The sequence below is a fragment of the Lissotriton vulgaris genome, chromosome 7, assembly GCF_964263255.1.
Source record: "Lissotriton vulgaris chromosome 7, aLisVul1.2, whole genome shotgun sequence".
In the NCBI taxonomy this organism is placed as follows: Eukaryota; Metazoa; Chordata; class Amphibia; order Caudata; family Salamandridae; genus Lissotriton; species Lissotriton vulgaris.
In genome coordinates, this window is record NC_141695.1 from 282,071,107 (window position 1) to 282,095,982 (window position 24,876).

The following is a 24,876-nucleotide window of genomic DNA, read 5'->3' on the forward strand; positions in this document are numbered from 1 at the left end:
GTCCACCTGCGTGCCCTAGAATGAGGCCGAAGAGTGCCTCCTTGCTCCCTCAGAAATTGTTCGACAAGCAAATTTCTTTGCTGCACAATTTAGTCTAGTAAGTCAAAACCAAAAAAGATATAGAAGTAATCAATTGACAAAAAATTTGCCGTATCTACTTTACATCCAGCGTCACCAGTGAAAGGCGGAATTTGGGGCTGAACTAAATTAAAAGGCTGCCAAGACAGTACTCCGTCTGTGCTTGCGGCCGTACATGCCTGCACTCTGCGTTGCTCTTCCCTGTAACGGGTATCCTGCTGCTTAGACTATGCTGGCAAAGGGACAGCACGACTGACTTCGTCTCCTTAAGAATCGCTGGACGATAAGTCATCGGATGGAATTTCGACGACTAAAAAGTCACTCCCAGTTTCGGCTCCATTGTCCTCTCCCTCAGATGCTGTCTCAGTATCTGCTGTCTCAGTCTCTGATCCTGCCTCAGAGCTGGACTCCAGAACCAGATTTAGGGCCTGGGCAGCATTCATCCAACGATATGCCATCTCTGCTAGTGCCTAAACTATCTTTTTAAAACACTATCCTATGTAGAAGGCGGATAGGTTGTTGGTGTTAAAGTGTAGGTGGGTGGGTGGGTGTGTGCGTGAGTGTTTAAGTCAATAATGACGAAGTCACCTTACCTTTGCGAAATCCACTTTACCTGTAGAATGTTCGCACTGCTGTCCTACTCAGAATAGAATCTTGCATTTACACTTTTTGCAGTAAAAGGTATCTTTACGTGTCTGGCCAGCTCTTAAAACCTGGTTCCTCGGTATCCGGTTTACTCTGTGCCCTGTGACACTGTTGCAGTCAGCACTTTTTAAATAATATTATTGGAGTAGAAAGAACTACGGCTAAGAAATCGGACTAGGAAAACAGATTGGAAAGCTTACGTTCTGTAAAGAGAATGTTGTTGATTAGATAATAAGTTTATCTTGCTACAAGACTGCGCATAATGGCTTCTATCCTGCTTTCGCCACACTCCGGTTTTACGAATTTTAATGCAATTTCACAAGTGTTGCCGAAGTTCCCAACGTGGGTGGCTGGAATTATTACGGGTACAGATGTGTTAATTACCCTGCAAACTGTTAACCTGTGTAGACTACTTTAACTTTAAACCTTATTGAGGAGAAGTTTGCTCTACACAATAGCGGACCAGAATTCCATTAGCCATTGTTCTGGTGGTGCCCAAGCCTTCTGACATCCTAGTTAAGTATCCACTGTACCTGCAATAACCTTGCCCTGGCTGTAATCTCTCCCCTTCAGAAAGGCAGCACAACTGAGGGGGCATATCTCCAATTGATGTGCCTCGTGTTATCCATCTCCAAGAAGAACACAATAGGTCACTAGTTTTAAAGGATGGGATTCTCTTCTAAAATCATTCTGGTATTAGACTTAAAGCTTGCAAAGTTACATTTATACCTACACTTTTTAATTAAATGCTTTCTTTTGTTAGGAGGACCTTTCAGAGTAACCTTTCCCACTGCATTGACCACAGCTGATATAATAAGGAAAAACCAGTATGTGACCAAAGGTGGACGATACAGACCCCCAGATTGCATTTCCAGTCACAAAACGGCTGTCATCATTCCACACAGAAACCGAGAAGTACATCTGAAATACCTCCTCTACTACATGCACCCCTTTTTGCAGCGACAGCAGCTGAACTATGGAATATACATCATCCACCAGGTGAGTTTCTACTTCTATTAAAAAATTGTTGAATTATTACTTTTATGGGTGTTTGCATACGCATCTTTGTGTATGGGATCATTTATTGGAGCAGTTATTTTTAATACCGGGGAAAGGGCACGGCAGCCATTCCCATCATTGCGTTTTGAGGGACAGCAGTGATTGTACATGTCATTCATTATAAGAGACTAAGGGAAAGACGTGGAGGTTTTGTCAACTATAGATTTCCTCCTACCACTGGGTGGAGATTTCCACCTTGGTGATATTCACTAATTGCCCCAGTATTGGAACTTTCATAGATTCCCATGCTTTGTATCATTCCCCGTCGTCGGAATGGGAGCCTCGGTAAATAGAAAAAACCATAGTAGTAAGCACAAAGTGAAAAAATAGGCCTAGGCCTCATCTCATTTTGTAGCTTATCCACCTCTTTTTGTAAAAGAGACAAATTCTGCAGTAGCCAATCAGAGCAGCCTCACCCCATAGAACCTTCCTGAGAGAAGCTCAGAGCCTCAGATTTTCTACCGCACGTTGTGCAAGGGAGTCTCCATTGAGCTCTGCTCAGTTTTCTTCAGTTTTCTTGTTATTTCTTCAACTACTTGGATATTTTTCATCATGTCTGAGAAGAAAGCCCTTTTTAGAGCCTGTGCCACCTGCTCCAAGAAGAGGTTGTTTGTCGAGGACAAACACGAGGATTGTATTTACTGCCTGTATCCGGACCATAAACCAACAGGCTGTCCGATTTGCAGATCCTTCTCAGCAAAGACCTTGAGGGACAGGGAAGGACGTCTCCTCACATGGCTTCAGAAGATGAAGGACAGGAAGGATATTATCTCTTCGGACAGTGAGGGCTCCTCGTCGATGGTGTCGTCCAGGAAGTCTCTGAAGAGGGGTAGGTCCCCCCTTTCTGCTTCAGACGAGTCCCGTCACAAGGCCTTACCAGGGACCTCTGATAGGTCTGACAGGCCTGCTGCCCAAAAATCTCCTCACCACGGTGAAAAGGAGAGGCAGGGTAAGCCTGAGGAACAACAGTCCTCAAAGAAGGTGAAAAAGTCTTCAACTATCTCTTCACCTCCCTCGGAGAAGGATCGAGGGGTCAAGAAGCCTTCAACTCCTGTTCAGGAGGTCGCTTCAGACAAGAGGCAGAGGTCGTCGACGATTAAACTGTCAGGTACGTCGTCGACGAGTGTTAAAAAGGACAACTCGGGCAAGGTTGCCTCGTCGACGGGCTCGTCGACGACGGCTGTGTCGACGACGCCTACACCGTCGACAGTTTTCAAGGCTCCAGATTCCTGTTCGTCGTCGACGAGAGTGACCATCTCCACGTCGACGACGATGACTACAAAGCTGGTGTCGACGACGAGGACGACTTCGACGACGATGTCGACGACGCCGGTTACCATGTTGCTGACGACGAGCTCGTCGACGATCCCGTCGACGATACCACCATCGTCGACGATGAGTTTCACCTCGTCGACGACGCAACCCCCGACGACGAGGTCAGTGTCTACGTCTGCACCATCGTCGACGCAGACCCTTAAGAGCTTGCCGTCGACGACGGCCTCGTCGACGACGAACTCGTCGACGACGGAATTTCCTGAAAAACATGTTTTTTCGCATAAAAGACGGCAGATAACGCCAGAGATGACGTCTCCTCGCCAGGTTCAGAGATTACCACCTAGCCTACTGTTAGAGGACGACTCTGATGAAGAGACTTTTAGTGAGTTTGGGCAAGCCTATAGCCCATCTGACCTCCAAGTTAAGGTTCAAGATGTTAGCTCTGAGGAAGAGCAGATGGAACGACAGCACTATGTTCCAGAACATTATTATGCGGAGGAGCGCACTACTACCAGGCACATGCCTTCACAGCAGCCTATGCGTCAGGTACCTGAGGGGATGGTGGCAATACCGTCCACTTTAGTTGCGGATTTGCAGCTTATGTTGCAGGACTATCGACAACGTTTCCCTGCTCCTCCAGAAACCCAACAAGTGCGCCCCCCAACACCTCTGCCTCAGACTTTACGACCTATGGCAGACCATTCTTTACCTCCAAGAGAGCGTGCCACTGCACCGGAAGTGCGCCCACAAGAGGTGGTGCAGGTGCAGGATACTGATGATGACGCTGCTTCTTCAGATGCAGACCAACAAGCGGATCCTGATCAAGATCAACAGGCGCCGTGGAATACTACTGATCCTATAGATCCGGACAACACAGATCCGGATAACAATACCTCGCCTCCAGCGGACGTTGGAGGGTTTCATAACCTTATGGACAGGGCATCCAAAAGATTTGGTCTCCCAGTGACCACAGTTCAATCGGATTGCTTCTTATATGACTTTAAAGAACCATTCAGAAAATCTGTGAGATCCATACCGATCATTGAGCATGTCTGGTCTGAGGGCTTGAAGGCGATGCATAATCCGGCCACAGTCCTCCCGGTGCTACCAAGACTGGAAAAGAAGTACAAGGCACCTGATGGCAGTCCGGCATGTTTGCTTGGCCAACCGAAACCGGACTCGGTTATTTCTCAGGCCGCCCAGAGCAAATCTAAGAATCCTTCTACGCCGCTGACTACCCCGCCGGATAAGGAGGGCAGGCGCCTAGATAATGTAGGCAAAAGATTTTCAGCTATGGCCAGTCCTCTGGTTAGAGCAGCCAACGCTTTAGCGATTCTGGGACGCTATGATCGGCAAATGTGGTGCGATCTTGCTCCATTTGTAGAAGAACTGCAGGATTCTTCTAAAGAGGAAGTGAAGAAGATTTTGCTCGAAGGGGAACGAGCCTCTTCGGAGGTCATTGATGTGGCAATGGATATAGCTACCACCGCATTCCGAGCACTTGCCGGCTCGGCGGTTCTGCGACGCCAAGGGTGGTTGAAGGCCACATGGTTCAGGCAGGAGGTGCAGAATAAGATCTACCATACGACGGTGAGATGCTGTTTGGCAAGCACGTCGATGAGGCCCTGCAAGGCATCAAAAAGGACACTGACACAGCTAAGTCCTTAGGTACATTGCAGTATCGTAAAGTGCCTTTCAGAGGGGCTAGAGGTAGAGGTTTTTCTTCTTATCGTGGAGGAAATCAAAATCGCTACTCTTCTGGATCACAGTCCAGCCAGACGTATAAGCCTCAATACTCTCAAAGGGGTTCTTTCTCTCGCCAGCAGCCTAAAGGACGTCAGGGGCAGCAAAGGAGAGACAACACTAGGAAACAATAGCGGCCAGGTGGCTCTTTCCACTGTTCCTGTTCCCTCATTCACATCAGTGGGGGGCAGGATTGCCCATTGCCTAAACAACTGGATGATCATTACATCGGATCAGTGGGTCCTACAGATTGTCAGAGAAGGACACACATTGGAGTTTCAAGACCTTCCTCCAACAAGAGCGCCGGATGCCTATCCTCCCAAACATCTCAGGCTCCTTCATCTCGAAGCCCACCAACTTTTCACCAAGGGGGCGGTAGAGCCTGTACCCCTTTCGCAGAAGGGGAAAGGGTTCTATTCCAGGTTCTTCCTGGTTCGGAAGACAAAGGACAAGTGGCGTCCAATTTTAGATCTACGGCAGCTCAACACTTATCTCGTGAAGTTGTCCTTCAGGATGGTCACTCTTCAGGATATCCTTCGTCTACTCAATCCAGGGGACTATATGGCGACCCTAGATTTGGAGGACGCCTACTTCCACGTTCCAATTCATCCAGCTCACAGGCAATATCTTCGCTTTACAGTGGGCAAGAGCCACTTTCAATTCAAAGTACTGCCATTTGGTCTCCGGTCCGCCCCGCGGATCTTCACAAAGTTTCTGGCTCCGGTGGCAGCTTTTCTCAGGAAGCAAGCTATTCAAGTGTTTCCATACCTGGACGATTGGCTGCTGAAAGCTCCATCTGCTCTAGAAGCGTCCAATGCAGTCCGGTCATGCAAAGATCTGTTCGAGCGACTAGGTCTTCGACTCAACAGGGAGAAATCGGTTCTATGCCCATCCAAGTCAGCAAGGTTCCTAGGGGCCATCCTGAACACAGACAGTTGCTTAGCCCTTCCATCGGAGGAACGCCAGACCAAACTAATGTGTTCAGCTCGTCTTCTCCAATCTCGAAAGACACTGACGGTTCGCAGGTACAAATCGCTTCTCGGATCGATTTCATCTTGCATACCTTTAGTTCCGCACTGCAGGCTCAGGATGCGTCCACTACAAGAGCAATTGGACAGACAGTGGCGGCAAGTCACAGGATCTTTCGACGACAGGATTGTCGTTACCAAGGAAATGAGAAAGGCAGGCAGCTGGTGGCTGCTGAAAGACAATCTTTCCAAGGGTTTATCGTTCCGACTTCCACCATCTCCCCTTATTTTAACAACGGATGCTTCCATGGAAGGATGGGGAGCGGTCCTCCAAGAGCTAAAGGTCAGCGGTCATTGGAGTCCAGTACAGAGCAAGTTCCATATCAACCTCCTGGAACTTCTCGCTATCCGTTTGGCTCTGCAAGCATTTCTTCCGAGGATTCACAACCGTGCAGTGCTGGTTCGTACGGACAACACCACAGCCATGCACTACATAAACAAGCAGGGTGGAACAAGATCCTCCACCCTCTCCAAGGAAGCCCAGACGCTGTGGAATTGGTTAATCCTGAACAATGTCTCCCTCTCAGCGGAACATCTAGCGGGGACACTCAATGTCAGGGCGGACGCTTTGAGTCGTCAGAGAACAGTCTCTCACGAGTGGGAACTGGATCAAACCGTTCTGGAGGAACTCTTTGCACGATGGGGAACACCATCCATCGACCTGTTTGCGACTCCCCAGAACGCCAAATGCCTGTCCTTCGCAAGCAGGGTTCACCATCGGGAATCCTTGGGGAATGCGCTTTTGATTGCCTGGTCAGGCGCCTTTGTTTACGCCTTTTCTCCCATTCCACTGATTCCGAGGTTGATCAGCAAACTCAAGGTGGAACCGTGCAGGATGATTCTGATCGCTCCAGCATGGCCCAGACAAGTTTGGTACTCGGAACTTCTTCTCCTCTCCCAGGACCAGCCAGTTCTCCTGCATCCTGTTCCAACTTTGCTAACAATGTCTCACGGTCAGGTTCTACATCCGGACTTGAAGTCACTGCGATTGACAGCGTGGCTCCTGAGTTCAGAGAGTTCCAGGGTTTAGATCTCTCAAGGGAATGTAGAGACATTCTGGCTCAGGCTCGAGCCCCTAGTACCAACAAGACCTATCGTGCTAAATGGAAGAGATTCTGTGTTTGGTGCCAGAAGGAAGGTTTACACCCATATACTTCTTCTCCGCACAAACTCTTGCCTTACATACTTTCACTGGCGAAATCTGGATTGGCTCCATCTTCTGTAAAAGTCCATTTGGCAGCCATCTCTAGATTCAGACGTTCCTCTTCAGGTCCTTCCCTATGGTCAGCGAGGATTGTCAAACAATTCCTGAAGGGTTTATTCAGGGTCTTTCCTCCAGTCAGGCCGCCACCTCCGGCCTGGCATTTGAATCTAGTTTTGTCATCTCTCATGAAAGCCCCTTTTGAACCTGTTCATAAGTCTGACCTTAAGTTTCTCTCCTGGAAACTGGCTCTTCTCTTGGCCCTAACATCGGCTCGCAGAGTAAGTGAGCTCCAAGCTTTCACGATTGAGGAACCGTTTCTCCAGTTTAAGAATAATGTGCTGATTCTACGGACAAATCCTAAGTTTATCCCGAAAGTACCTTCGGAATTCCACCTAAATGAGCCGGTAGTCTTGAAACCATTCTTTCCAAAGCCTTCTACACCCGCGGAAAGAACTTTGCACTCTCTGGACATTCACAGATGCCTGAAATTCTACCTGGAGCGAACGAAGCATTTCAGAAAATCTTCACAGCTCTTTGTTTCCTTCAGTGCTCCACGCAAAGGTTGTCCAGTTTCTAAAGCTTGTATTTCCCGTTGGATTTCCAGTGCTATACAATTTTGTCACCAGGCGGCTGGGAAACCGCTGCAGCGAGCAGTTCGTGCTCACTCTACCAGGTCAATGGCTTCATCTGCGGCTTTGTTCGCAGGAGTCCCTATCAAGGACATTTGCAGGGCGGCAACGTGGAGCAGTGTCCACACCTTCACCCGCCACTACTGTTTGGATTCTTCTGTGAAGGAGGATGCAGCAGTGGGCCAAGCAGTTCTGAGGAATCTTTTCCAATAAGTCGGTGAGCTTTCCTTTCTATCCCGCCTTCCTGTTTGCATATTTTGTATACCTGCATTATTGTCATATTGTATGATCCTATGTGTTCTACTGTTCTAATCAGAGATGTGTAACATTTTCAGGTTCATATATTGCAAAATATGCTTTTCTGTTTACTGCTGGTTACTCTGATACAAAGCATGGGAATCTATGAAAGTTCCAATACTGGGGCAAGAAAACTAGTTACTTACCTGTAACTTTGGTTCCCCAGTATTGGTAACTTTCATAGATTCCCATGCGCCCACCCACCTCCCCTGGGAAAGCTCAGTCTTCTAGTCTTGGTGGATAGCTGTTCACAACGGCTACGAAAATCTGAGGCTCTGAGCTTCTCTCAGGAAGGTTCTATGGGGTGAGGCTGCTCTGATTGGCTACTGCAGAATTTTGGTCTCTTTTACAAAAAGAGGTGGATAAGCTACAAAATGAGATGAGGCCTAGGCCTATTTTTTCACTTTGTGCTTACTACTATGGTTTTTTCTATTTACCGAGGCTCCCATTCCGACGACGGGGAATGATACAAAGCATGGGAATCTATGAAAGTTACCAATACTGGGGAACCAAAGTTACAGGTAAGTAACTTGTTTTCTTCCAGGCAGAAATCTCCACCTAGTAGTAAAATGTACAAGCCTCCAATCTCTTAAGAGAAATTACTCTCCAGAAGTTACTGGTAGTAACTTCACAACCAGATTTCAGATCTACACCTGTAAGGGAAGGAGGATATGTTCACTTATGCTGTGGAAAGCTCCTGATTAAAATACCATTCACCCTACCACAATCTAAACCCCGGATTCACATTTACACTGTAGACACATACATTCAGTCTATAGCTTGGACTCTTCCTTTTTCCTCCTGGACTAAGTGACCCTGCGGACACCAGTAGCATGATCCATCCTTCAGGATAAGGACCAAATACTCAAGAGGACAATTACATGGACTGAGGGGGGTGACTGGCCTAGTAGTTAACTTTGTTGTAGAGCACTAAAGGAAACTTCTGTGTGAGCCTGCATCTAGTGTGAGCGGGGCAGAGAAGCTGGCCATGTGGCTGGTGGTGGCACTCCTTCATTACATTAAGGAGGGAGGTACAAAATTTGGGAAACCTGAAAAGTGTCAGGACCCTGGGAGGTGAGTGAAGGAGCCACTCTGTGATTCAGGTGGCAAAGTCTCTTCCTTGAGGTATTCTCGAATCCTGCCTTAGTTTCACCCCCTCATTCACACTCCTTCCTATTTCAACATATATTCTTCACTATGGGGAGGCAGAACCCAGAGCGTCCGCCTCCCCCCCTTTCCGGCCCGTAGCCTCAGGGATCATCTGCGGCGTACCCCAAGGATCATCCCTTAGCCTGACTTTGTTCAACGTGTACATGTCACCGCTCGCCCACGTCGCCCGACTGCACAACCTCAACACCATCGCTTACGCCAACGACACCAGCTGATCCTCTCCCTCACCAAGGACCCCCTTACTGCCAAATCCAACCTCCACGAAGGAATGAAGGCTGTCGCCGAGTGAATGAAGACAGCCGTCTGAAGCTGAACTCGGGCAAAACTGAGGTCCTCATCCTCGGCTGCACCCCCTCAGCCTGGGACTACTCCTGGTGGCCGACCGCACTGGGAGCAGCACCGACACCCACCGACCACACACGCAACCTGGGGTTCATCCTTGACTCAACACTCCATCACCGAGCAAGTCAGCGCCATCTCATCCTCCTGCTTCAACACCCTCTGCATGGTCCGCAAGATCTACAGGTGGATCCCCACCGGAACAAGAACAGTCACCCAGGCCCTCGTCTGCAGCATGCTGGAATACGAAAACACCCTCTAGCCCGGAGCCTCGGCCAAACTCCTGAAACGACTTCAACGCATACAGAATGCCTCTGCATGCCTGATCCTCGACATACCTCGCCACAGCCGCATCACATCCGACCTGAGAGACCTGCACTGGCTTCAACAAGAGAATCCTCTTCAAGCTCCTCACCCATGCACACAAAGCACTCCACAACACTGGACCGGCATAACTCAACAGATGAACTCACCTTCTACACCCCGAATCGCCAGCTCCGCTCCGCCGAACTCGCCTTCACCACCGTCCCCTGTATCAGAAGAGCGACCATCGGCGGCAGATCGTTCTCCCACCTTGCCGCCAAGACCTGGAACAACCTCCCCATCGTCCTACAGCAGACCCAGGACCTACTAACCTTCAGGAGGCTCCTCAAGACCTGGCTATTCGAGCAGTAGCAGCACCCTGCAATCCTCCCGCCCCCCCCCCCCCCCCCCCCCCTGCCCCCAGCGCCTTGGGACCCTCACGGGTGAGTAGTGCACTTTTATAACTGTTTTGATTGATTGGATGGATTGATTGACTATGCACACTGAGCTGTTATATGCCCTGTGTATTCACTAAAATCCCAAAATGAGGCCAGGTAACAAACTCCACTCTTCACCACTACCTTTCTACTCCACACTCCTGTCGCATACTTCCCTCTCCCTGCCAAAGATAGGCTCACATTTCTCACTTCTGTCACAACCTGCTTAACCCCCTCTTCCTTTTAAAACTATTATTTATCTTTATGTACTCTTTAGTTTTTAAATACATTTCGTATTTTAAGTACATAGATAGCAATAGCTTGAGTACCATCTGCTTTGGTGGGATGACAATCTGGTAGTGATGCATTTCAGTACCTGTTGCAGGCAGCATGATTGCCTGGCTTGTGCAATGCCCACAGAGTCCATAATAACTCTCTAGAAAATCAAGTAGCTGCTCTCAAAAGTGATTTCCTGGATTGATCTGCGGAAATACTAGCCTATTGATGTGCCGTGTGGAAGATTTATTGCTATTTTAATTATCCTGTAGTAGTCTACTCCAATATTACTGTTCACTATCCTTTAAAACTTGCTTCTGAGAAAAAAGGAAAATCATACAAATACACTAATTCAATTCTGTTCGATAATCATGGAACTGTAAAGAGAGCTCAGAGGCACGAAGACCAATTCACACGAAAATCCTCTGTGCTGTTTGGGGTTCTCACCATGAAGTAGGTAATTTACAGCCTGGCATCTTTACCTGGGCTTCCCAATCGTCAGTGCTGAGGATTACTATCGTTTTCTCATTGTCCCATTTGTTTATTTCAGAGCATCAGACATATACTAATGCCCTGAAGTTTTTACTGCTTCAAGTCCACAGTCCTTGCTAATATCCCTGATTATTTTGGGGCTTAAAAGTACACTGAAACATGTTGCCAAATCCATAAAGACACGAAGGGGTAACATCTGTGTCCTAGATTTGTCTAATATTGTGATGGAAGGAATCTCCTTAATTATTATTTTTTTACCACATTGCACTTTCAAGTTAGAGTGGTGGCGTTGACAATCTAGATATGGAGATTTGGAGGGCTAGGCTATGAGGCTGTCCTCGAAGAGTTGTAACATGAGAACCAAGACTACAGCTAACCTTTTTTAGGGCTCGCCTATTAATATCCCGCAGGGATATAATAGGCTAGCCATATTGGGGTGAAACCAAGAGCTCAAACCATCGGGCGGATTTCGCGGTTTTCTAAGAGTTCACGTGAAATCACGTGACCACAAGCACGCGCATTTGCCCACATCAAAGCCTCAATCTCCATCCCACAGGCTTCCCCAGTGCGCTCCGGCCTCCGAGAGCTTCAAAGCTTCAAAGCTTCCCCGCCCACTGCTTCACACTTCACGGCCGGCAGGCCGTGAGCCGTGAGATCCATTCCTTTAATACAGTTGGAAAAGCCCAGCCATCTGCAGTTCCTTGTAGCTTGTTGTCTGTAAGTTAATGTATGTTAAAACGTAACACAATCAGCACTCACGTTTATTTTATTAAACGTTTAATAAAGGCAACTTCCCACATCAACGTCTGTTAGCCTTTCCACTTTACAATCACATTGTGTGGCGTTTTATATAGCGCTAACTAGACTCCAATGTATCAGAGCGCTTTACACCAGCACTAGTTACGTTACATACACACGCATTCATTTTTGGTAGGCACAGGGGATATTAAGGGATTTTCCCAAAATCACGCAAGCTTGGGCATCCCTGCCGAGACTCGAACCCAGTTCCCCAGCTCCTAGGTCAGCCGCCCTAGCCGTAAGGCCACAATCTCTCCACATTGTTCCTTTGTTTACTATCTTAGCTATTCAAGTTTCAGGCGTGCTCTTTAAACTATATATGGCACTTTTATTACCTTATTGTCTTCCCTTAGTTTCTTGTTTGGCGTGTGATTTATTTTACAACCCGGCCAGGAATGTTTGTGGCTGCTGTACATTTCTTAAATTACGTGTAGAAACATGAGACAGACGTAGACTCGGCTAGTACACTACACACGGAAATGACGTATACATAGTTATTTTTCCACATTTCATAGGCCGAGGATGTAAAGTAATATTTGAGACGTGTTATACTTTTTATCTAAAACATGAGCACTTGAAATTCGCATGCGATTATATAATGCGCTGTTTTTTGGTATGGGTACATATTTTTGTTTTGTTGATTGTACGTGGCAAAAACGTAGCTTTTCGCCCTATGAAAGTTGCGTGCAATTGCCCATGCGTTTTTCTCGCACCTAAATGAGTCGTTCAAACACGAACGCTGAGCACACCAACAAGAAAACAATGTAGTGTAACAGCATGTTTGTTGTGCGTATTATTTTCCTTTGTGAATGATGTCATATGCAAAGCCACGAGGTAACACAACTGCATGACTTGTTTTTCTTGTATTTTAATTCCACACATAGTTGAAACTATGGCGGCATGCCTTCCCCTGTAGCTTAAATTTGAGATGTAGCCTGCTTGCAACCTGTTGCGTAAAACACGTAGCCTGCTCCCAGCTGGGCCGCTGCCGAAGTCCTGCTCTGCCCCGGGGGCAGCCTCTCTTTCATTACTGGTCCCATGCTTGTGCGACCTCGACCAGCCCTGCACTTCCCACCTTCAGGCAAAGCAGCTGCCGGCAGCAGGCTTCCCCCTCCTTCTCTTACATTGGGGCCGTCGCCTGCAGATTTCCCTGTGCTGCTTGCTGCTGGAGGGGCCACTGCAGACTATCTCGCGCTGTGGTCCATCCACTGTCACCTGGCTGCAGGTGGTGTCCCTCATATCAGCTGCTGCAGAGACGATCCCGTACCTGCTCCCCCGCAGTTAACAATCACTTCAGCATTAATAACAATGGATCACAAGAACGCCAAACTGTGTTTACTAATAAAATGTTATACTGGAATGCCCCCCATTGTCTTTCCTTCTCGGAGCTGACGGTTTGCTTTTATCCTATTTACATGCCTTTATAATTTCTCTTTTTCACTGATGACAGCATTAGTTCTTTTCATCACCTTATCGTACCAGTTCTTTGCCCCCTTGGATGTCATCACTCGGATGATACCTGCTGCTTTTCATGTTAGGTTGCAGATCCATTTATTTTTTAAAGAGAAGGTTTTACATGGTAAATATTGAATTGATATCGGTTTGTTTTAAAAAGTGGTTAACATTAAAACTGGGACTTCTCTCAAAATTTAAAAAAAACGTAAGCGTCCAGTGTGTCTCACAGCTGCAATATGGTTAGCTCGTTTCTAAGTACTCAATATTTTGGCAAACAAGGGGGCCTACAGAGTTATGGCATTTTGCAGAGGATCACTCTGTTTGGTTGATTCGTGCGCGCCGGGATTCAGTGTTAATTAAATCGCCGCGTTCTTCAGTTCAAGCATTTTTCAGCATAATCTGAGCACGTAAACTTCACACTAATACCCAGTAACGAGAAAACCAAGAGCTAAGCAGAAGCAAAATGTATCCCCCCCATCTCTCCTCTCATACTGTAGGGGCCTGGCGAATGCTTTAGTAATATGCACAAGAAATTACTGCCACAGCTTTATTTAAAAATGTCACAAAAAGATGTTAATATTTCACCTCTGTTCTTGTTTTATGCTGTTTTAGTTTGACATAAATACCAGTTAACATGAAACTGCAACGGCATTTCCAATGCACCATCATTACCACTGCAAGAGTGAATCCCTTCAAACAATGAACAGTTTGTGATTTCTTTGCACAGATATTACATTATATATTACTTTGGCATTTCACATATTGGGGAATCAATTATTGCTATGATACTGGAGAGGCTTTGTGGTTGAGCACATTGCACACACATTAATATGGCATGCATTTCTTATCAACATTGACTCAACGATCTTATGATTTCTCCAACTAAATGTGAAAATCTAGCAACAAGTATCACCTACACTCTTCAAGGGCATGCAGTGGTGCTGCTTCTTTCTGAGTAACACGTTTTCGAGTGTATTGCAAGGATATGTGTATTTTATTGAAACATCTCTATTCACCACTCTCCCTTTCCATTTACTCCCAAAGCCTTCCATTTTGCCCCGTATTACCTCTCCTGACACCACAGCACCACTCAACACCACAGCACCACTCAACACCACAGCACCACTCAACACCACAGCACCACTCAACACCACAGCACCGCTCAACACCACAGCACCGCTCAACACCACAGCGCCGCTCAACACCACAGCGCCGCTCAACACCACAGCACCGCTCAACGCCACAGCACCGCTCAACGCCACAGCACCGCTCAACGCCACAGCACCGCTCAACGCCACAGCACCGCTCAACGCCACAGCACCGCTCAACGCCACAGCACCGCTCAACGCCACAGCACCGCTCAACGCCACAGCACCGCTCAACGCCACAGCACCGCTCAACGCCACAGCACCGCTCAACGCCACAGCACCGCTCAACGCCACAGCACCGCTCAACGCCACAGCACCGCTCAGCGCCACAGCACCGCTTAACACCACAGCACCACTCAGCGCCACTGAATGCCACAGCACCACTCAACACCTCAGCACCACTGAAGGCCACAGCATCACTCAACACCACTGAAGGCCACAGCATCACTCAGCACCACTGAAGGCCACAGCATCACTCAGCACCACTGAAGGCCACAGCATCACTCAGCACCACTGAAGGCCACAGCATCACTCAGCACCACTGAAGGCCACAGCATCACTCAGCACCACTGAAGGCCACAGCATCACTCTGTGCAACCATTCAACAACTGGTTCTAATATGTTCTCTCAATGTTTCAAACTTTATTACAAATGTCACAAAAAGATGTTAATATTTCACTTCTGTTCTTGGATTTTCATCACAATAAAATACACTGAACATAATCTTCCCAAAAGTTATTTTTCAAAAGTTTAAGCTATTGCTATTATAAATTAAAATACATTTTATTTAAGTATTAAGTATTATAAAAAATAAAACCCGTTGTTATTTGTAATATTAATATATCTAAGTCATGTAAATACAACGCATATTGCATTACAAATGCTATAGGTGTCAGGTTTGCAAAAGTTAAAACTATTGGCATTGTAAATGACAAAGCTATTAATTTCGCTATTTTCAAAACCAACACATAAATAAATTAAGCACTGGCGTTGCCAATAGGTCTCGCAGTAGGAAAGTTGGAGCTATTACAATTGCAAATAACAATGCCTTTTATTTTTGTTTTCATTTTAAAAACATAAAGGGCTTTGTCATTTACAAAACCAATAGCTCCAACTTTCCTACTGCGAGACCTATTGGCAACGCCAGTGCTTGTTCTCTGTCCCTTCCGTGTAAGCAACCAGTGCTTTCCTTCTGTCTCTTTAATAACTGGTTTGGTTACCTGTGTGTACCAAGTAGATATAATGTGCATACTATATTCTGATGGAGAAATGGGCAAGCAGATCTGTTGCTGCTTGAGCCTTGGTTAAAACGGATGAAACTCCACTTCAGGCTGGGATGTTGATGAGGCGTATCCTGTTTGTCGGGTGATAGGGAATTCTGCCAAAGGCATACACTGCTAATAAGTGTCCTCACTCGTTCGTGATGTGGGTGTCGGCTCCTGAAAAGGTATTTCCGGCATCTGTCAGAAAAGCAGGATGTCTCCCATGGCAATGACCATTTACAAGCTTTGATTGTCTCAAGAAATCAGTGATGCTTCTCTTTTAAATATTTCATTCATTTGAGGCACTGACAATATGACTAAAACACCTGCACTATAGAAAATCTCAGTTTTGAAATTTACAACCTATTCAGTTTTTTTTCTTTCTGAGCCTATTCCGCCGTCTGTAAGAACTTAGTTTCATAATATCTGTTCCTAAAGCGTGCATAAAATGCCTCTTTTACATATGTTTATGTACTTGTGCTTTGTGTTTGAATGGTGTTAGACCTGACATCATTGGCGTAGGCCTCCCTTCCCCTGCTAGTCTTCCTGTCTTGTATGTTGGCTGGATATAGATGTTCTGGGCGCCGTGCCACTGCTACTCAGTGCCATGGCGCGAATGCTCCATGTATATAAATGACTGTGTGAATTAGGATAACTCTGACGCTTACATTAGTATAGCCTGTGTTGTTAAGGATTACTGTCCATCACCCTATCTGGGCCTAGAAACCCGATAGGAACCACAAGTTTAATATGTTTATAATCGGGCCGGAGAGGGCCACCTTTTAGTGAAGACCGTTTAGGTATTATATGTTGTGAAATGCCTTTCCTGAAAACGCGGTAGTTTCTTGTTTAAAGCCTTAATGCGGGCTGTTGCGAGTATGCGTATTGGCCGTCTGGTTTTGGAGCAGCAGGGCCAGCTTGGTCAGGTTTTCCAAGCGTGGGGAGAGGTGACTCCCTCATTCTGAAAGGGCAGGATGTCTCCACGTAAGCCAAGTGCTCCCTGACCCCACCGATCTGGTTCTGACTGGCGTCCGTGATTTGCAACCTTAAAGAACAAAGACTTAGGTATAAAATGCTGGGCTGGAACTTCGGCCAAGTGTGTTCCTTCTGGATGTCAAGACGAGACTCGGTCCGAGTAAACGGAGACAAGCATTTTGCAACTTTAACCCATCTTGTCGAAGAAACTACCCAGAGGGCCCGAATCGAGGTAGCCTCCTGACGAAGTCTCAGGGCCAGTAGACTTCACCCAGTTGACAGTTGGTATTCCAGTGCGGGGAATTTTGCTTACAGGTGAGGCCCCTGTTGAGTAATCCGGAGCCTTTAGGTCTACTGTAAGGGCCAGAGCCTGGATCTCTTTTGAAACCTTTGCTGAACTTGTGTGGGCCGCTGCAGCTCAGAGGGAACTGCCGTCGCTGAGCGCCCGCCTAACTTTGAACCTTTATTTGCTGAACCTGTGCGGGCTGCTGCAAGCGCCCACCTAACTCTGAACCTTTGAATCTTCCTTTACTAAACCTGTGCGGGACGTGGCAGCTAAGACGTGAGCCGCCGCTGCTGAGGGCCCGCCTAAATCTGCACCCTCCAACCTTCCGCAGGATCCGTGTGGGCCGCTGCAGCTGTCGCAGCCGAAACCTGCCCCATTGTGATTTGTCCCATGGGCCACTCCAGCAGAGATAGAGCTGTAGCCGCTGAGTGCCCACACCTTTTGCTACTGGGCACCATCGCAATTTGTCCCGTGGGCCGCTGCAGCGTATAGCGAGCTGTAGCCGGTGAGTACCCACAATTCTGGCCACTGTGCACCCCCTTGAGCTGTCCCGCCGCAGCCAGAGGAGAGCTGTAGCTGCTAAGCGCCCTCGCCCTATGTTACTGTGCATCATTGTGCTTTGTGGAGGGGCGCGCCGCAGCTGAGAGCGCTGTAGCCGCTGAGCGCCCGCATCCATGACACCTTTGACCACTTTACATCCTCCTTTAGAATTGTCCTGCTTGCAGCCACAGCTGAGAGAGAGAGTTGTAGCCGCTGAGTGCCCGCACCCTTGACAACTTGCATCTACCCGGCATTGCCCTGTGGGCCGCCGAAGCCAAGAGAGAGCGACTGCCGCTGTGCGCCCACCACAGAGCAACACTATGATAGTCCTTGCCTCCCCCAATCCGGGCCGCCGCAGCCGCGTTCTGATGCTGCGGGTAGCCCGCCTGTCTCCTAGTCAGTGTGGATGTGTGCTGCGGACCTCTCCCGCTCCGTATTGTGATCGCTGGGAGTCCGCCTGTCACCGTCTCTGCGAGAAGCTGCGTGCTGTCCCCCCTTGCAACGGGGCGCGTATGCCCCATCCCTGAACTCAGTCAGTGTTACGATTGGGTCGAAGCATTTTCATTTCTTTGAGTCCCTACGGGTTGACTTGAATTGTTATTGTTAACGCGCTTTGAGAGTTGAGTTAGACTGCTAGATAAAGGTATTCTTTTTCTTTACCTACCAGAGTTGTGTCCTTTTGTGGTGTCATTGCTGCCTTATTGTACGTGGTCATAAACGCTTCACACACTTCCTCTGAGATAGGCTTAACTGCTTGTGCTACGTTACCACAGGGTTGAGCAGGGGTTATCAAAAAGGGTCACTCACTTGCGCTGACTGATATTTTGACAACTGTCAACCATAGGAAAATGTTTCCAGAGCTTCTGAGTTCGGGGTGACTACCCTCTGTTAATTGTACACAACCCATGGACCTGGAGAAATAGACAAACCCTAAACTTTCTAATGTGTTTGAGAAATGTGAATGTCAAAGGCATCAGCATTCTTGAGGTCCCTTTCAGATCCCTCACTGGATCATAATGCAAACTACTTGCTTGTGTTTTTCTACTAAACAGTTCGACTGGCAGTACATGTTTATGCATGGAAGCACCTCCCTCGGTGTCTGGCATGCCTACAACTTCCGTATGATACAGATGTCTCAAAGATGCATCCAGTTAAGTCCAAGTCTCCTGGCTTGCTGATCTCATGGTTCTTTGTTGGCAGTTGTCACTCCTCTAGTCTTGGTTACCTTGGCTTTGGTCTAGTTGATTAGTTCCTCGGACAGGATGTTTCTACTTTATCAAGCATCTCCTTTTCTGCATGTAGGCTCTCTCCAGGCTTCTGGGTCGAAGGGGAGATTAATGAAAAATTTCCTAGCTAACGTAACAGAAAGTTTCAATTCTATTAAGGACTCTGAGGCGAGGATTATGCTTTCTCTCTTCACTTTATTTGAATAGCAGCACATTAAAGATTTAACAAAGACTACATTTCCCATGAACCCTAGGAAAAGGTAGTAAGGAAAAACACATAGTAACATTGAATCAAGTCTGCATAACTGTGTCCAATCAAGGGCCTCCTAGCCCAACATAGTCCTTCGTTAGTGTCCCTTCGCCCTCTTTCGTCGCGCGAAGACAGCCATGACAACTTCTTCATGTGTCCTGTTTGTTCGCGTCAGAACCTGTCAACAACAAGGACATATTACCAATTGAGCCATAACTGCTATACCCTGCAAAGGAAGCAGCAAACAGATATCACAACAGAGCAAGAGTATCCCACTCATTTATACTTTTAAGCCAATTACTTACTGCAGTATGGGGAGGGATGTCTATCCTTGGGACTTAGGGTGGGATAATCCTCGCCTCTGAGTCCTTAATAGAATTGAAACTTTACGTTATGTTAGCTAGGAAATGTTTTATTCTATGTCAGGACTGGAGCCGAAGATTATACTAGTTCAAAGCTTGCACACCTAGAGGTGAGCCATATTCAGCACCGGCTTGAAGTAGAATCTCTTCAGTGTAGAGTCTGAAGACCAATCTGCGCATTGAGAATATCCTCAAAGGTGGCACCCAAGTCGAATGCTTTAGAAGCCATTGCTCCTCGTGTGGAATGAGCTCCGAAGTGATGGAGATTGATACCTGCCTCTTGCATCACCCGTCTAACTCATCTGGCGATGGTCTGAGAGGAAACCGCTTTAAAGGGTTTCTGGAGAGCAATGAGGAGTTGGCGTTCCCAGGGGGCAGGAATTCCTCAGTCATCTCTTCATAAGCTTTGAGACATCTAACCACACAGTTTTAGAGAATCTGCAAATTCCGCGGAAGAAATTACCCTGGTATGGTACTTCGTCCGTCGGAGCAGAGTGAAAGTCACCCCATTGGGGGTTAACGTCCTACTGGGTATGTCTAGAGCTCTAACATCGCAAACACATCTGCAGGAAATAAGGCAGAGGAGCATGGCCAATTTGGCAGAGAGCTCCTTTCTGGAAAGAAAACAATTGGGCTGCCAGGACAGAAACAGGTTGAGGACCTGACCCAAAGAACAGAGTAGCGAGGCTCTGGGAGAACAAGAGTAGAATACCATGCAACATCCTGCAGACCATTGGGTGTTCACCCATTGCTGTGCCATTATCCAGGACATGTCCAGATGAGATGGCAGGTCGGAAGATATTGATGGCCCTGTATGCCATGCCGCTGGAAGCCAATTGTGTTAAAAGTCACCACGTTCACGTCGTCTGCGACCTGGGGATCAAAACCCTGTTGCAAACACCAACAGGACCATCTGCCCCACGCTGATCTGTACCTCTTGACAGTACTGTCCGCCCAAGCATTAGAGATGAATGTTTCAGCCTCCTGCAAAAGGCCTAGGGCTTTCCATTGGCCCTGGAATTCCGCCACAACGAGTTTGTCTGCACCAGGAGTTCTGTCGGTACTCAGGAGGAGAGTCGGAAAGTGGGGGAGTAGGATTGGAAAATCCCAGAAAATTTCCAGTTCTTCTTGAAACCAGACTTGTGACGTCCAAAGTGGGGTTATTAGGACAAGGTTTGCTGACTGCCTGTGGACTTGGGCTGTTGATCTCATGATCATCGCGAAGGGGGGAAAAGCGTACCCCTTCTCCACACTCCAATCCTGTAGAAATGCATCTGTGGCTACCGCTATGGGATCCGGTCTCCAGCTGAAAAACCGAGGAGTCTGATGATATAATCTGGACGCGCACAGGTCCACTTAGAATGGACCCCAGTGGTTGCTCGGCCTCGCAAACACGCTCCGGTCGAGCATCCAAAGTCTGGAATCCCTAAAGTGGCGGGATTGGAAATCCGCCTCCTGGTTGTCTCGCCTTGGCAGATACTCTGCTGTAACTGAAATTTGACTGCCCAAGCAATATTGCCAAAACCATGGCGCTAGGTCCGAGAGGGCCTTGGATCTGGTGCCTCCCAAATGGTCCACATACCAGACAGCTAAAATGTTGTCCATCTTGAGAAGGACACAATAATGCACGGAGTCCCTCGCCTTGCAGCGGAAGGCAAAGGATCCCGCCAGAAGTTCCAGGCAATTGATATGCAACTTCTTTTTGTCAGGAGACCACAGTACTCCTGTAGAGAGGTTCCCGCACCTGGCACCCCAGCCTATTCATTTCATTATTTATTTATAAAGTGCGACATTCATCCCATTGGGATATCAAAGCGCTAAAGTAGTGGGAGGTTGTTGAACTAAGTTGGTCTGCATAAGATCGGTGGCAACAGTTTTAAGGAAATAGGAACGTTTAAAGTTTCTTCCTGAACGCCATACATTCCTCAGTTAGCCGTAGTTGCAGTGGAAGCTTGTTCCAGTGTAACGCTGCAAGATGCGAAAAGGTACGTCCACCTGCTGATTGTTTTAGTCTCGGCTAACGCTAGAGAGCATGACTTCTTCACCTGTCTGGAATGTAGAATTTGATTATATTCTGGAGAATCTTTGGCCTGTACGATGGAGCTCACGGTGTGCATGTCCTAAGAGCCAGTGGAGTTGGCTGTTGCATTTTGTAGCACTTGCAGGCGTTTGAAAAGGTAGTGTGGCATCCCAACGAAAAGTGCATTTCCTTAGTCTAACCTACGGACAAGCAGGGCCTCCTGCTTTTCTGCCTTGCCTAGCCTGCTGGTGTCTGATTCTATAACAAGATCTGGAGCGGAACCGAAAGTCTTGCGACCGTTCCAGGCCTCCATATGATCTAGCCACCACTGGATCTCCTCCCAGGCTTCGCTGGACAGGGAGACCTTGTGGGAGTAAGGGTATCCCTTGCAAAGAAAATACGCCTTGAGGCGCTGAAGAGCCCAGTAGTGTAGAGGGCCTGGAAAAATGGCCTAGATGGATGCCGACAGGAGCCAGCTGGCGGAGGGATACTTGCGGTCTGGAAAGGACACCTCTCAGTTCATGGCAGATCTTGGCCACCTTCCTGGTAGGCAGACTGAGAGTAGACTTGGTGGAGTCTATAACGAAACCCAAAATGGTAACGGACTGAGCAGGTTGTAACAAATTTCTGCTAATCCTAGGTTCCGAAGGAGGTCCTCTGCCATCCGAAGGTGAGCTGTTAATTGACTGGGGCAAGAACCCATAAGGAGTAAAACGCCTGGATACACAATCATTCGGATACCTCTGGCTCACCGGAACTCCATCACGGACTTGAGCACCTTGGTGAAACACCAGAGAGCCAAGGAGAATCTGAAAGGGAGTGCTGTGAACTCGCAAGTTTGCTGGAGCTAGACAAACTGGAGGAAGCATCTGTGGGGAGGATAAATCGGGATCACCAGATAGGCGTCCTTGAGGTCTAAGCAGACCATCCAATCTTGTAGACGTAGGACATCCCGGAGGAGGTAAATCCCCTCCATTTTGAAATGGCGAAAAACCAGCCATTCATTGAACCTGCATAAGTGTGGGAGCGCAGGTTTGATATACAGACGAGGAGGCTGTATGTATTTGCGAATAGAGTGAGATTTATTTTCAGGGGTAACAAATGTTCGTGAGTCAAAATATTGTTCTTCAGGTTCCTCTTCTAATGGTGGTGTCGAGGGCGATGTTTCCTGCTCCTCGTCTTCGGAGTCCAAGCGATTTCCCCGGAGGCTCATAAAAGAGGAAAAAAGAATGAGCCCTCAGAACACAGGTTCTAAAGTTTCTCAAAAGGTTATCCCGTCACCACACCGTGAAGTGTTCCGAAACTTATAACAGAATACAGCCTCGTAGAGTATAGGGATCGTGAAAGAGCTTCGTGCCTAGGGATGGACTTGTGCGGGAAAACAAAACTTCTAACCAATAACAACCAGATGTTATCTCTTGTTGCACTTCAAATACTATACAAGCCCTTTATGTAATATCACTCGTCAGGATATCCATTAAATTACAGCTCGAACCTCTTTGTCTAGGGCTTCGGGTTCACGAGCTGCTTGGTGATTCCTGTGTCTGGTTTGGAATCGGTACGGTTGTAAGGAAAGGAACCATCTAAGTACTCTCTTGTTGTGGCCCTTTTTCCTAGCTAACCATTCAAGCGGGGCATGATCAGTATATAAAGTAAATTCTCTACCTTCAAGATAGTATCGCAAAGAGTCTATAGCCCATTTGATAGCTAGGGCTTCTTTCGCTATAGTGGCATAATTCTTCTCTCTTGGGAAAAGCTTGCGACTAATGTATAATACGGGTTTCTCTCCCTGCAGTGTTTCCTGGGATAAAACAGCCCCTAACCCCTGATCCGAGGGGAAGGGAATAATCTGGACTAGTTAATACTGTGTCAGATGTTAAGGTCGTTTTAAGGGCCTCAAAGGCTCGCACCACCTCTAAAGGAGGATGTTTGAGAATCTCTTCTGTTTTACAGTTTTTCTGTAGCAAATCCGTTAAGGGGGTTGCCATCTGTGAAAATTGTGGGATCAACCTACGGTAACAGCCTAGTAATCCTAAAAAGGCTCGTAGATCCTTTTTAGAGCGAGGCAAGGGGATTTGAGATATGGCTGTTAGTTTGGAGGCTTGTTTTCTAATCACCCCTTCTCCTAATAAATAGCCCAAATACCGGACAGTTTGTGCAGCTAAATGGCTTTTAGCAGGGTTTATCCTTAAACCGTAATGTCACAGGGTTTGTATCACACTGGAAAGATGATAAAGGTGTTGTTCCCATGTCTCGCTATAGATGATGGTCATCTATGTATGCACCAGCATATTTCTCATGAGGCCGTAGGATTACATTCATTGCCCTTTGAAAAGTAGCTGGTGCCCCATGTAAACCAAAGGGTAAAACTTTAAATTGATAGAACCCATCGGGTGTAGAGAATGCCGTTTGTTCTCTGTCTTCTTTTCTGAGGGGTATCTGCCAATAACCCTTACATAGATCCAAAGTACTAATGTATTTGGCTCGCCCTATCCTCTACCATTTCGTCCACCCTAGGAAGGGGGTATGCATCAAATTCTGAGATTTTGTTGACCTCTCTAAAGTCGATGCGAAAACACACCAACCCGTCTGGCTTAGGTACCAGAACGATTGGTGAGTTCCACTCACTAATAGAGGGTTCAAGTATGTCAATTTGTAAAAAAAAGTTTGATCTCCTCTCGTATGGTTTGTCTACGTGCCTCTGGAATACGATAGGGTCTTGGAAGTACTCGTTTCCCTGGCGGAGTTTTTATCGTATGTTCAATAAATGTCGTCCTACCAGGAGAGATGGAAAAGGTATCCTGTAGGGGCTGTAAAACCTGGGATAGGTTATCTCGTAGGGAATAAGGCAAGTCAGAATCTATGCATTGATCGATTAGGGCCGGTTGTACCTTCGCCATGCTCACTTCGGTCGGAACAGGACCCTCCAATTTTTTCAATAGGTTAATGTGGTATACGTGGGATGTATGTCTGATCGGATCCGTTTCGATACGATAAGTTACAGGGGTAACCTGTTTGACTATAGTATAGGGACCCTGCCACTGTCCCAACAACTTATGGTCTTATAAAGCCATCATAAGCAATACTGACTCCCCTACTTGGAAGGTCCTCTCTTTGGTTACTTTATCATACTGTCTTTTGGGCCATCTGTGCTTCCTCAAGGTTATTCCCGACAATAGCCCTAATCTGTCCCAAGTGTGTGCATATGTTAGAGACATACTCCGTGAGGGGTTTGGAATAATGGGGTTCGATTTCCCATCTTTCTTGAGCCATCTCTAATAAGATGCGTGGTTTATTGCCATACAACAATTCAAAAGGGGACTACCCTGTACTCTTCTGTTCTTTGCATCTAATAGCAAATAGGGCCAAGGTTAACATATCTTCCTATTTCCTGGCCTATAAAGCTAGGAGTTTCTTTAAGGTGGTCTTTATAGTGGCATTATATCTTTCAACTAATCCAACCGTCTGTGGATGATAAGCAGACGTCCAGATTTGTTTGACTCCTAACTGAGTGCACACCTGTTTCATCAATTGGGACACAAAAGGTGTCCCTTGATCAGTTAGGATTTCTTTTGGAAA

General features: G+C 47.2%; 1 protein-coding gene across 6 annotated transcripts in view; it reads left to right on the forward strand.

Moving 5' to 3' along the window:
- The window catches only part of LOC147701399 (beta-1,4-galactosyltransferase 3-like), a 243,792-nt gene that overhangs the window by 69,467 nt on the left and 149,449 nt on the right, over window positions 1-24,876 (forward strand). For all 6 annotated transcript variants that reach the window (XM_086930078.1, XM_086930079.1, XM_086930076.1 and 3 more), the window contains exon 3: window positions 1,487-1,722. In XM_086930078.1, the coding sequence (XP_086786204.1) occupies window positions 1,487-1,722 (236 nt within the window). The remainder of the gene's footprint in view (window positions 1-1,486; window positions 1,723-24,876) is intronic.